This window comes from Taudactylus pleione, unplaced genomic scaffold, assembly GCF_031769625.1.
Source record: "Taudactylus pleione unplaced genomic scaffold, aTauple2 ptg000556l, whole genome shotgun sequence".
NCBI lineage: Eukaryota > Metazoa > Chordata > Amphibia > Anura > Myobatrachidae > Taudactylus > Taudactylus pleione.
Genome location: NW_028284958.1, coordinates 151,915 through 165,208, shown reverse-complemented (window position 1 = coordinate 165,208; position 13,294 = coordinate 151,915). Strand labels below are relative to the sequence as shown.

The 13,294-nt window shown below is 43.1% G+C and overlaps 1 protein-coding gene across 1 annotated transcript in view; it reads right to left on the bottom strand.

Moving 5' to 3' along the window:
* Positions 1 to 643: 643 nt before the first annotated feature.
* The window catches only part of TICRR (TOPBP1 interacting checkpoint and replication regulator), a 50,509-nt gene continuing 37,858 nt past the window's right edge, over positions 644 to 13,294 (bottom strand). Inside the window, exons 18-22 of the mRNA XM_088452651.1 lie at positions 4,536 to 4,676; positions 4,282 to 4,412; positions 2,038 to 4,192; positions 1,831 to 1,950; positions 644 to 1,416 (exon numbers count right to left, since the gene is read on the bottom strand). Coding sequence (XP_088308777.1) covers positions 1,277 to 1,416; positions 1,831 to 1,950; positions 2,038 to 4,192; positions 4,282 to 4,412; positions 4,536 to 4,676 — 2,687 coding nt within the window. The 3' untranslated portion in view covers positions 644 to 1,276. The remainder of the gene's footprint in view (positions 1,417 to 1,830; positions 1,951 to 2,037; positions 4,193 to 4,281; positions 4,413 to 4,535; positions 4,677 to 13,294) is intronic.

The window sequence follows — 13,294 nt, the reverse complement described above, 5'->3', positions numbered from 1 at the left end:
CGAATCTCCTCAGATAGAACCGCGACTCAGATTTCACGAAATTCGGGTGGATTTGGATTTCTGGAGAACAGAACCGCACATCTCTAATATTTATGCGATACAGCCAATCACAGCCAGCAGTATCCCCAACCAATCGCTGCACCCCATCGGCACCCTTTAAAACAAAGTCCGGTGCTAAAGTCTTCTGTAATAATCCTGGCAGGCAAAAAAAAAAAAAAAGGAACTTTAGTCCCTTGTAGCAGCAACGTTTCTTTGTTCACATTTCTGTTGTGCTTTGCATGACAAACATTGACTCTTAACAGAATATCATTCTAAAGGTTTCACATTACCTGTTTTTTTGCCTAAGTGATGTGGAGTCCATAAGTCTGCACATAAGGCTGCCTCTAGGCTGACCAACTAGCGCTGAGTGGCAACAGAGCTAAACATAAGCTGTCTCCTCGCAGGAAGGATTTAGAGGCGGCATTATTTAAACTTCGGTTAATGTATAAAACAAATAGATCCACATTAAAATGCATTTTCCTTAATGTATCCTGGGTATCTAGTGAAACCATAATGTACAAGAAAATATTTGCACATATACATGAAAGGAAAATCACTGAAAACGATCATTCAAGCATTTCTGAAATTAGTTTATTGTTACAAAAGTACCTTATTAAAAGTAATTATTTCACATACATGGTATCTACATTTTCACATCTTCCAAAAAAAAACATACATGCACAGCTTTGACATAAAAACATTTTTACATAAATACTCCTTTTGAGATATTTACACCTGTTTTGACTGTTGTGTGTCTGTACTTACAAAAACAGTAATTGGAAGAAGGTCTGCAAGAAAGTGGTAGGGGTGTACAGCAAGATGTATAAAGGGATTTCTCCTTGAGCAGCAAATACAACCTTCTATTGTATACAATTTAAAAAGTGCAAAAGTTCAAACCATAAACACAGCATCAGCCACATAATAGGTGACCACAGATGACCAATAGATGCTGTGCATCCTCTGCAACTTGCTAGTAATTCAAAGTCCGCTGTCTTTCTAAGTGACACTAGGAATTTCAGATGTTAAAAAGCTTAAAATAGAGCATCTATTTTCAACAGAGGTCTTTCCAATCTGTTCTGACTAATATAAATTAGGGATTGTGGCATCATACAGTATCTACATTCCAACCTAAATGCATTTTGAGTTGGCATTTTTACATTGTAGAAAACTATTTTAAACAGTGTCAGTCTAAGCAGGACTGAATTTTGTAACTCTGCAATAAAAGATCACATATGAGTCACGTTATGAGTTTTTTGCGGGTGTAAGTTCGGCTGATAGTGCGCTTAGGAGCTGCACTGCTGAAAGGAGAGTCATCCAGATTAGCAGGGTGAAGTGCTGGTCTTTCCATCTCTGGTGTACCATGTTGGGGCTCTCCTTCTGAAAGACAGTAAAAAAAAAAAGTGAAATATGGCCTAGTTGAAGTTTTTTAAAACAGAGCACTAGTTTACAGAATACTCATAGGTGACATTTTAGCTTGTAACGAGAGGAGGGTGGATTGATAAAACAGAGACTGAACAAAGATGTAAAATAGAGTCAAATTATTACTAGAGACAGTTATGTCTACAACTGCAAAACGTATCTGGTCACCAATGCCCCAATTCTCTCATCTCATAAATTGGCTTAAGGGAAACTAATAACTGCACTAGATGTGGTTTCAATTCGATCTGGCCGTCATTATTTGAGGAGTGTTTAGAAAACAATAGCAAAACATGTGCACATCAAAATAATGTGTTTTAATAAATAAGCATGTGTGTGTGTCAAATAAGAACTCAAGATTCATGTAGTCTTTACCTTGCAGCTTTCTCTTGGATGAAGGAGTTTTCCCCTGGAACAGCATGGGCGACTGAGTGAGCGACAATAGGCCACTTGCAGACAAAGAATTTTTCATTAGCTTATTAGGTGGGGTGAACCCTGGAAAACACAAACCATTCAGTTTGACATTTTTCAACTGTAATCCTAATGTACTGTTTAACACAGTTACAGCCACCCATTGGTTACCTGATATATTAAACACCTCATCTTCACAGGAACTTTGTTGTGAGGAATCCAAGTTTGAGGACTGACTTTGGCTTGATGAGACGACAAATTCTTTCATATCATAGGCACTACTCAATGTGCATGACCTTTTAGCGCTGTACTGGGATTCTTTAGTGGGCGACAAGAGGTCAAAGCATCGTTTTCTACATTTATATGCCATAGTCCCAACTTCACTTTTACCTTCCAATTCTATCACAGGAGATTTCTCAAGAAGTTTTGAAACCCCCACATCTACCATTAAGTCTCCCAAAGACGATGTCTTGTTAACCTCTTGTTCAAGAGATCCTTCGTCGGTCGATGGTGCACTACTAGTGTCATCCTGCTTCCTCTCTCCTTTTAGAACATTCATAGCTTTTACAGCAGATGCCTTCTTTTTCCTTGGCCAGTTATTAATGAGATCGCTGCCATTTTTATCCTTGTATTTTGGCGATGGTGTCCATGGGCTTGCAGCATCTGCCTGCATGGGGGAAGCAGTATTAGAAGAGCACCTGCTTGGTGTGTAAGACTGGCAGATAAAGGTCTGCGTTTTCCCAGGCGTGTTGTGGGAAGACCGCAGACATGGAGAGTCCAACTTCATTGCATGCTTATTACACCATGTCTCACCAAAAGGACTTTCATCTCCTTTTCTATTGCGAGAGAGAGAAGGAGATTCATCAACTCTTGCTTGGGAACCCATAAAACTATGGTTGGAGTCTGTACGTTTAAAACGAAGTTTAGGCAAACCTGAGTCTTGCATCTCAAGCTGAACTTCATAAACTGCAGGCGAGCTTATTTTCTTTTGACTTTTTGGTGTTGAGAACTTAGCAGGAATCTGTGGCGTTCCAAGTCGCGCTGCAGCTTCGCGTTGTCTCCTGTCCACAGTAAACCGTAGTCCATATGGGGAAGTGCACTGCATATTTCCCTTATCCCCTGGTGTTGATTGAGGGCAGCTCATTAAGCTGGTGTTCGAAGACTTCCTCTTAATCAAAATTTTCATCTTCAGATCAGAGGTTTCTGTTGATACAACTTTAGCTTCTGATATATCAATACTTTCATCGGTTTGAGAATTAGTGGCAAAACCCTCTGAATCTTGAGAGCTCTCTAAAGAGGACACATCCAACCTTTCACACAAAATAATTAGGTCACCTTTACATTTAGGAGATAGAACTTTGGATGCTGAAGAATTTTTTACAGACAAAACTTCTTCAGAAACTTGCAAATTTTGGGGCAAAATAGGTGTAAAGTCCACATTCAGATTTGTATCAACACCTGATACTTCAGTAAGCTGACTGGTATCCTTTGTATATGGAAGCAATTTGGATTCACCTATAATTGCCAGAGAAGAGCCAGGTTTAAAATCCTTCACCTGGGATTTTCGAGGAGTTCGAAGCATTGGTTGGATTAGTGGCATGGAAGAAATATCTAAAGATGTTTTGAAGGATTGGGAGGTGTTTGGTGACATGGAACAATCTTTATCTACATGTTTTGTAGGAGAGCAAAGAGTTTCCTTTTCAGGTGTACATTCTGTAGCACAAGATAAAACAGAGAGCTTCTTCGTGGCACTTTTTTTTGGTGTGGGTGCTTCAAAGCTAGACTTCTGTGGTGTCCGAAAGTGGTACCTTGTAGGGGTAACACATTCCCTGTTTGGACTTTGTAAGCGAGGGGATTTTCTTGGTGTGCATGACAGCTGTGGTCTTGAGTTTGCAGCAGTAGTAGTGTTTGAAACACTTTTGGGTGTTCTCTGTGGACTGATAAACATTTTATTTTCTGATCTTTCCTTTTGAGGAGTAATTTGCTGTTTTTGAGTCTTTAATGGAGAAATAAAACACATAGCAAGAGAGTCACATTTGCTAGGTGTTATTTCAGCCAATCTCTCACTTCTTCTTTCACAACATTTAATGGGAGACCGTTCCTCTATTTTAGAGGGTGAGAAATATTTCCCTAAGTTTTTAGCAGCATTTTTTCTGTCAAGTGGACTTTTTGAAGGAGTCTTTAGTGTCTTGGGAGTGTGAACTGGAGTGCCTGGTGTACAAGAAGATTTACGAGGCATCCTGTTCTTTTCAAAAAGTTCTTCGCAACTTTGATTTGTCTTCTGTGACATTTTCCTTGGCGTTTGCCTTTGGGATTTGCCCGACATCTATAAAAGAATCATATACATATTTAAGTACCATGAAAGTTTATTTTAAAATTTCTGCAATGTCTTAATAAAGAAAAAAACTGAATTACCTGATCAGTAACAGGCTCGGTTTCATTTAAGAGCCGCCTTCTTGCTCTTCGTGTTGGAGGACTACTCAGCTGCAGAACCTCCCCAAATAGAAGTCTTTTAGGGGTTTTTGCCTCAGAAGAGGGTGCGCTAGCTAAAAACACAAAGTTACACCATTCAAATACTCATGTTAAAGCATTCTGTGTGATAATATGTACATGTTTGATAAATAAAACCCAGCTAACAATCTCAAAAGCAAAACCCACACAATCTCTACCTTTTGGATCACCACAAGGCAGCAGCTGAGAGGCTGAGGGAACTCTGTCCAGATTACGCGATTTTGGCTGGGAAGCATAAAAAGAAGAGTTTCTCCTTGTAAGAGACAGCTTAATACGGGGGCTTCTTCGTAAATCAAGTTCTGAAAGAAAGAAAATAAGTTTTTTCTATATTCCTAATCAGGATGCACCATTCATTTGTCAAGAAAACAAAAACATGCAAATATGTAGGATTGACTTTATTCAGATAAATCATGCAAACTAAAAACAAACAAAAAACCTTCCAAACAAATTAAAAAGACTATACTGCATTGGGAAAATGTGTCTCATAGGTAAGGCCATCGAAGGAACAAGAAGTGACGGAGACAGCGCTAAGTGGTGAGGTCCCCAACACCTAGGAACAGGTAAAAGAAACGGCTTTGTAGAAACAGAGGTTTGAAACTACTCCTTGTGGAGAACCATTTAGTAGTAATAGCTCATTTAATTTCTCACCGATACAAAATAAAGTGTGAGACATGAAACCTGCAGTATTTCTTCTTCTACCAGGAGTAGCATAATAAAGCGTTAGAAAGAGCTGCATTTACAACATATAGGACATACCACCTGGTGCACAACATAATCCTAGAAAGTAGATACTTAAGCTTCTAACTCAGAGGAGTGAAGGTGTTGCCCACAGTAACCAGTATCTGTCAATTTTCTAGAATGCAATAGAGAAATGGCTAGAATTGGATTGGCTGCGATGGGTAAAACAACTTCTCATTTTCAGAAGCTTTAATAAAAAAAAAATACACCACCTAGTCTTTAATTAATGGACGAAAAAGAAAAGTCCAGTGGATTCATGAAGAGTTTAAAAGCCAACAAAACGTAAGGTAAGTGCTCCACTCTCTCATCGGAGGGGAGCGGGTAAGGTCGCTCATTGTTATCCATAAACTGGCACCTACACAGGGGAAGTGGTTGCAGTTGTGCCTGTCTTTCAATCTGAAATCTGACTAGCTTTAGCACTTCAAATTACTCTGGACAGTGTTTATTTACAATGCGCTATGTTAATCACTGTGCAATGCAGGTGTCCTCTATCTCCCCCCCATTGTTTCCATCGGATTCTGTGTTGGGGAGAAAGTCTATGGCTCTTATTGAGAAGGGGACATAGGAGATATATTATCCTACCCAAGATGCAACTCTAAATGATCTCATTGCCAATCAGGCGCTAAATCCTTTTGCGCAGCATGTGAGTCAGAGATAAGGCAGCAATTTACTGGCAGGGGGTACCACCAAAATGGTTGAGCATGCATGGACAAAGTGTTTGACTCAGTCCAAACATAGTTATTGCAGCTGCCGTACTTAACTCCTGCGCCCCACATTAGGAGCTTCGAGAACCAAAAGATTAAGAATAAGGAGTCAACACAGCAGAAAAGTATGATGGGGACCAGATTTGCAATCAAAGCGCCTGACTCCTGCTGCACTTACATTTAGTGTAGAGGTTGCTACGGTGGTTACAATTTGGGGAGGATTCCTATAGGCAGCAGGGATTAAGAAATTCAGTGCCAGCCAACCAGCAGATACTAGATCTTCAGGAAGGTGAGGAGCAGTCTCTGTTTAGGAGAAGAGAACGTTTCTTTCCCCTCTTCTGTGTAAATTAGCAATTTTTACTCATTCTATTTAATCTCAATAACATAATATAAATATGTGGGTACACAAGCTAGAACGACAGAAGTCAATTAGAGAAAAAGGGAGTTTTCAATTGAACAATTATTTTATCCTATGCAATGGACAACTCCCACCCACAACAAAAACCTGAGTTTAACATCAACACCAGCAAGTACACAAAACCCTAAATTCACTCAATACCTTGGCTCAAATCTGCTTGGTCTTAAGTTTGAGTAAACTTTTAGCTCAGTCTCCTACTTGATGTTCAGAAGCGTTCGCGCTAGGCTGATTTAGCGGGGCAACACGCCCTGCCCGTTTTTTATATGGGCATATGCGTCCTGCATCTGCACTTTCCTGGAGGAAGCCGACAGTCAGTCTGGGAGCAGGCGGAGCGAAGAGCCTGGTGCTCCGATATAACCCAGCACCAGGAGGCTGGCCTCACACCAATCAAAAAAATAAGAGGGAGGTTTGTTGTAATCTGACCCGCTGAGTATTGCTGGCGCTGCTTACAAGCAGGCAGCCTGTGCAGCGTGACAGGGAGACCCGGAAAAGACAGGGGGCTGCAAGCTAGTGTGCCGACTCCGAGGTGCCCACAATCAAGTGCTGACCTGATGCAGATTGCCTCCGGCTCAGCACAGTGATAGAACACCCCTAAGGACTCCAGTGTACAGTCATTCGGTCTAAGCAGCAGCAGCCAGTGGGAGACTGACAGTGGGGGTGGTAGAGAATGAGGTGGACTATTGCCGTTCCCGATTTGCCTCGACTGGTGTTGTGAGGCATGCCCGGGATGACCCACTACCACCACCAGCTCTGGAGCCCACCACCTCAACAGGCCCCCAGACCTAGAAAATCAGTTTCCTCTATAAAGGGTACCTGGAGCGTGTAAAAGGTCACCATCACCAAGGCATACTGACCCCAGCAGGTACTGTAGGGGGATCATGTTATTTCTGCTAGTTTCCAGTTTGTCATCAGAACTATCACTGTAAAATATGCGTGACAAGTTTACACTGTTCACAACGTTTATATAATCACTGCAGGGTACAGTCATTGCATAGCACGTTAGTGACCAGCATAAATAACTCCCAAGTTATGTTTGTGACTGTACACATGAGATCATGGAATATAGTGAAGGACTTACATATTGGTAAGGCTGAATTTGGGGGTTCAGAGGGGCATTGAGGGGTATGTGGGGTAGTCTGAGGGGCATTGATGGGGTGGTCAAAAGCTGGGCATGCCTTAGAGTGAAAGAAATGGGTGAGCGCCATGATGCCACACCCACTCCACACAAGACCACGCCACCTTTGAGCGCGTACGTCGAAGGAGCACGTAAGAAAAAAATGTGCCCTTAATTAAAAAGTGCCCTCCTTGGTGCTCAGCACCCTGCCCTAAAAAAAAAATCCTAGAGTTACTTAAATGGTATGTTTTGTAAGTATGAAATGGGTGGCGGGTTGGTTGGATCCTTTACATCGATATGTGCAGCTTTTGATAGCAGAGCTATCACCTCCTTGAACTGTTGCGTGATCTTCCCAATATAAAAGAACCCACTTCATCATATATACCACAAATGAGCAAGTCAAGGGGTACTTAATAAGGGATGGGTACAGGATGCTGGCACTCTGAATCCTGGCGGTCAGAAACCCAACACCGGCAACAGACAGGGTTAAAAAATAGACACTTGTCCCTAACCTCCATGCACCCTAAACTTAACCCTCTTCCCTTAGTGCATAATCCTAACCCACCCCGCTTACCTTCGAGATTCCGGTGCCGGCATTATGAGCGCAGGAATCCCCACGGTTGGGATATTGACCGCATCCCCTTAATAAAATACTTTTCCCCAGAGTATGGCAGCAGAACAGAATTCCCATACTCCATATAATGCAACCTAAACATATAGAACCACCGTTGCGTGACAAAGAATGACGGGTAACTATTGTTAAACAGATCCAGATGTATACTGACTAAATGCTCTTTAGTCTTCTACTGATCTGTCCTAAGTCTGTATGTATACATTTCTATTTATATATCTTTTGAAATAGTTATTTTCCTTAACTGCCGCTAGCCACAATGAGAAAGTCCCGCCCTCATTTATTCTTCCCTTGAAAATATAAGCTCTTGCGAGCAGAGCCCTCTAGCCTCTTGTGCTTCTCCTTACTTTATTTTCATCTACTTCTTACTCACCACTAGGACACCTAACACTTGGATGCTTATTTGGGTGTTATGGCCACCAATGTATATTATCCATGTCCTTGTCCTGCATTGTGTTGTGCTGTATTGTATTTTACTGTACGTCACTTTTATGGTTATGTACTTTGCAAGGCGCTGCGGAACACTTGTGGTCCTATATAAATAAACGATAATAGCACTCTTGTCTTGGCCTAGACTATGTAAAACCTTAATGAGAACTGCTACTTTCCCTAAGCCAGTGGTTCCCAAACTGTGCGCTGTGGCACCCTGGGGTGCCTCGGGACACTTGCAGGGGTGCCTCAGGTTGGTGGTCCAGCACCAAATCAAATTATTATAGCCAATGTAATATAAATATGTGGACAAAGAAGTGCAAACCTGTCCTCCACCACATAACTGAACCTATGGATGACACGCAAGCACAATTTACTTCACTTTACTACTTTACTTATTTTTTGTCTGAATTTCTCAATAACAAACTTAAACTTAGGGGTGCCGTGAAAACAATGCTGATATTCTAGGGCGCCGTGAGTCAAAAAAGTTTGGGAACCACTGCCCTAAGCAGCTGATGTCTTACTCTTATCTACCCCTTCTCAGTAAGTTACTTTTGTATATGGCACCTTGTACTCCAATCACCCTTCCTATTCCAAATTGATGTTTTAGATTTCCTATTGGAATCCCCCAGGTGTTCTCAAACTCCGTCCTCAGGATCCCAAACAGTTCATATTTTCTAGGCCACTTGTAGATCTTTAAAATTGCTGATACACCTGCTACATACTGTATTAACTAGTTTGGTGTTCTCATTCTCCAAATCACCCAGCTGCACAGGTGTATGACAAAAAGTTACAATTTACAGATTCACAGGTGACCTAGAAAACCATGTACTGTTTGGGGTCCTGAGGACAGAGTTTGAGAACCACTGGGATTCCCATGTGTTACAGTAATGCTGGGTACACACTGGCAGATATATTGGCCGATCAATTGATCGGCCAATATATCTTGTGCCCGTCGGCCAGTGTGTACAGACAATCTGTCTGAACGATATAGTTCAGACATATCGCGTCAGCTTTACTGCACAGCCGATGCCCAATATATCTGCAGATATATTGGGGCACCGTGCTGTGTCTACGGGCTGTCAGACGACCGCCCATACACTTGCAGCAGAGGCCGCGGGGAGGGGGGCGTGACACATTCCCCGGCCAGCAGATTGTTCAATATGCATAAACAACCGTCATCTGCAGATATATCTGTAAGGTGTGTGCCCGGCTTTAGTCTTTTAAACCAATTCTAGTTTGCAGCTACTTTGGACCATTATTGGTGGTATTTATAATCCCCATCACATCCCTGCAGCTCACTCTCTATCTTATGCCTGTACAGTCTGTAGATGCTTTATTGCAGTCAGACTTCAACAGCATTGTGCACTCCATTTGCTTTTGGTTTCACAATTGTGTAGAGCTTGAGCATTCTGTGGCGTTCTATTTACCTTGACAAAGGTCCCACATGGGATCGAAACGTCGGACACAGCCTGAATATTTTGACACTGGTGGCATGTAACAAATAAAGAACTGTTCACCTTCTGAGATGGCGAGTGCCCTCTGAATTGTAATTTTTTTTGTATACAAGTGAACCTCATTTTTTGTGACCGTTTCATTGAGCTCGCACCCCAAATGGATGAATATGTGCGGGCTCATATTATATATATATATATATATATATATATCTATCTACACATACATACATACACACACACACACACATACACATATATATATATATATATATATATATATACATACACACACATATATACTGTATATGTATATACACATACATATATTGATATTGTCCCCTTCTGCTATATGTGGAGCTTACCACCAGTGAGCTCACATCCGTAAGGGTTATGGTGAAATATAACATCTGCTGTACACTAACAGTGGGTTGTTTTGACATGTTTTAAATGTAAGCAATTGCACAAATATTTGTATTTTATCCAAATAAATAAGTTTTGGAATTTTCTAATGAGAGGCCATTTGGCCATTTTTCTTGGGTGACATTCTGGTGAGCGGGTTTATTTTCAGGACTTTTCATTCTGAGACTGTTAATTGAACCTACAGCTACAAACTGAATCAAGAGGCTATAAGACTTCTAATTAACCATCTTGATCATTACACTAAAGACTATATGCAAATCAAATTAAGTAGGACTGTATTACACATTAGCGCCCTTAAGTATCGTATGCGTGCGTATATATTATATATTTTATATATCGCGTTCCCGCTAGGCTGTTTTAGCGGGGCGCAGCGCCCTGCCCTCACAGCCTGCGGGTGCCGTCTTCACCTGCGGGTCGCAGTGTCCCGCGGGTGGAGAAATGTGTAGTGACCCGGTCACCGCCGGAGAACAGACGCCGGGCATGCGCACGGGATCAATTCTCCCTGTCTGCAGCACTTGGGGGCTGCCCGGCGTGTCCGTAAGTGCCGGGCACGCCCCCAAGAGTGACGAAGAGGGGACGCGTCTTGTAGACACGCACCCTTTTCAATGGCCGCCGGAGCTAGAGTGAACAATTATAATATATATATATATATATATATATATATATATAATTATGGGATTTTGGTACCTACCGGTAAATCCTTTTCTCTGATTCCACAGGGGACACTGGAGGTGCTTACGCTGGGGTATAGAGGCGTGGATAGCTGGAGCTGGCACTTTAAATAATTTAGAAGTGTGAAGCTCCTCCCCCTCTATGCCCCATCAGCCCTCAGTTTAGAAAATGAAGACCGAGAGGAGATGGAGAACAAGCAGAGTAAAAGGAAGAGAACACACAACCAAAACATACAACATACGGAACAACCGAACAGGCAGGCAGAGAGCACTGAGGTGGGTGTCCAGTGTCCCCTGTGGAATCAGAGAAAAGGATTTACCGGTAGGTAACCAAAATCCCATTTTCTCTTTCATCCACTAGGGGACACTGGAGGCGATTACGCTGGGGACATTCCAAAGTTTTCCCCACGGGCGGGAGCGCTCTGCGGCACCTGCAGAACAAGACGGCCAACACGATGCTGAATCCGCAAACGTGTCAAATCTGTAAAAATTTTCAAACGTGCGAACTGAAGACCAAGTTGCCGCACGACACAATTGTGACGAGGAGGCTCCCCTACCGGCCGACCATGACGCACCCACAGAACGTGTGGAATGAACTGAAATGGACGAAGGAAGCCGGCGGTCGGCACTAACATAAGCCTGATGAATAGTCTGCCGGATCCAACGTGCCAAAGTCTGCTTAGACGCTGGCCAACCCCTCCGAACCTCATCACAGTGGACAAAAAACGACTCCGACTTACGGAGGGAAGCAGTCCTGACAACATAGATGCGGAGAGCTCTAACCACATCCAAGGTAGAACAACCAGAGTCCTCCACCAAAGACAGTACCACAATAGCTGATTAATATGAAAAGCTGACACTACCTTGGGAAGGAAGACGGCCACCGTCCGGAGTTCCGCCCTATCTGCATGAAACACCAGGTAAGGTGGCCTATAGGACAGAGCACTCAATTCCCAAACTCTACGAGCCGAAGCTAGAGCCAGGAGGAGGACCGTCTTTCAAGACAAGTACTTAATATCAACCTCTTCCAAAGGTTCAAACATGGACGACTGAAGAAACAGAAGCACTAAGTTCAAGTCCCAGGGAACTACCGGAGGTATAAAGGGAGGCTGCATGCGCAAGACACCTTGAAGAAACGTCTGCACCTCAGGAATGAGGGCCAAGCTCCGTTGCAAGAAAATGGAAAAGGCAGAAACCTGCACCTTTAAAGTTCCAAGACGAAGTCCAGAATCCAAACCAGTCTGAAGAAAAAACAAATAACCTGGACAACCGAAAAATCCTAGATGGAAGATCCCGCCGACTGGAGCACCACGAGATATAAGAACGCTAGAAGCAATGATAATGCGCAGCCGAAACTGGTTTCCTGGCGTATAGCATGGTGGGAATAACTGTCTGGGATTCCTCTGCGTTCAGGATATCGGTTTCAAGAGCCACCCCATTAAGCGCAGTTGCGCCAAGCTGGGGTGTACGAAAGGACCCTGCTATAGAAGACCTGGGCCCAGAGGAAAGGCCCCTGGATCGTCTGACAATAGGGACCGAAGGTTCGAGAACCAACTTCTCCCTGGCCAGTTCAGAGCCACAAGAATGACAGAGGCTGACTCGTGTTTTATCCTCTTTAAAATTCGAGGAAGAAATGGAATCGGAGGAAAAAGTTAAACGAAGTCGTAGGTCCACGGAACTGTCTACTGCCTCTGCCTGCGGATGTCGAGTTCTTGACACGTAAACCGGGAGCGGATGATTCAATCATGACACCATGAGGACCACATGAGGACATCCCCATCGACGTATCAGCACGTTGAACATGCCTGGATGAAGCTTCCATTCCCCAGGATGAATATCCTGGCGGCTTAGGTAATCTGTACCCAGTTGACTTCTCGCATGACCATGCGACTCAGAGGCCTTCCTTGGCGGTTGATGTACGGACGGCCGTCGCGATTGAATTCTTATTTCTTCTATCAGAGCATTGTAAATCACTCTGAGTTCCCACACATTTATGTGCCACCTTTGTTCTAGATGGGACCATTGACCCTGAAAGTGATGATCAAGGACTACGGCTCCTCATCCTTGAAGGCTGGCATTCGTTGTTACGATGATCCAGTTCCACTCCGAATCTTCAGCACACTAAAAGGTTTGTGGATTGTGTCCACCAGAGAAGGGCCACTCTGGTAGCTGGGCTCAGACGGATCTGTCGATGTAGAAGCAGATAAGATCCTGATCCCTGTGTTAGTAGGTCCAGCTGAAACAACCTGGAACCGCCCGAACTGTAGTGCCTCGAAAGCAGCTACTATCTTCCCCAGGAGACGCCTACAAAGAAGTAGGGAAACCTTCTTTGGTC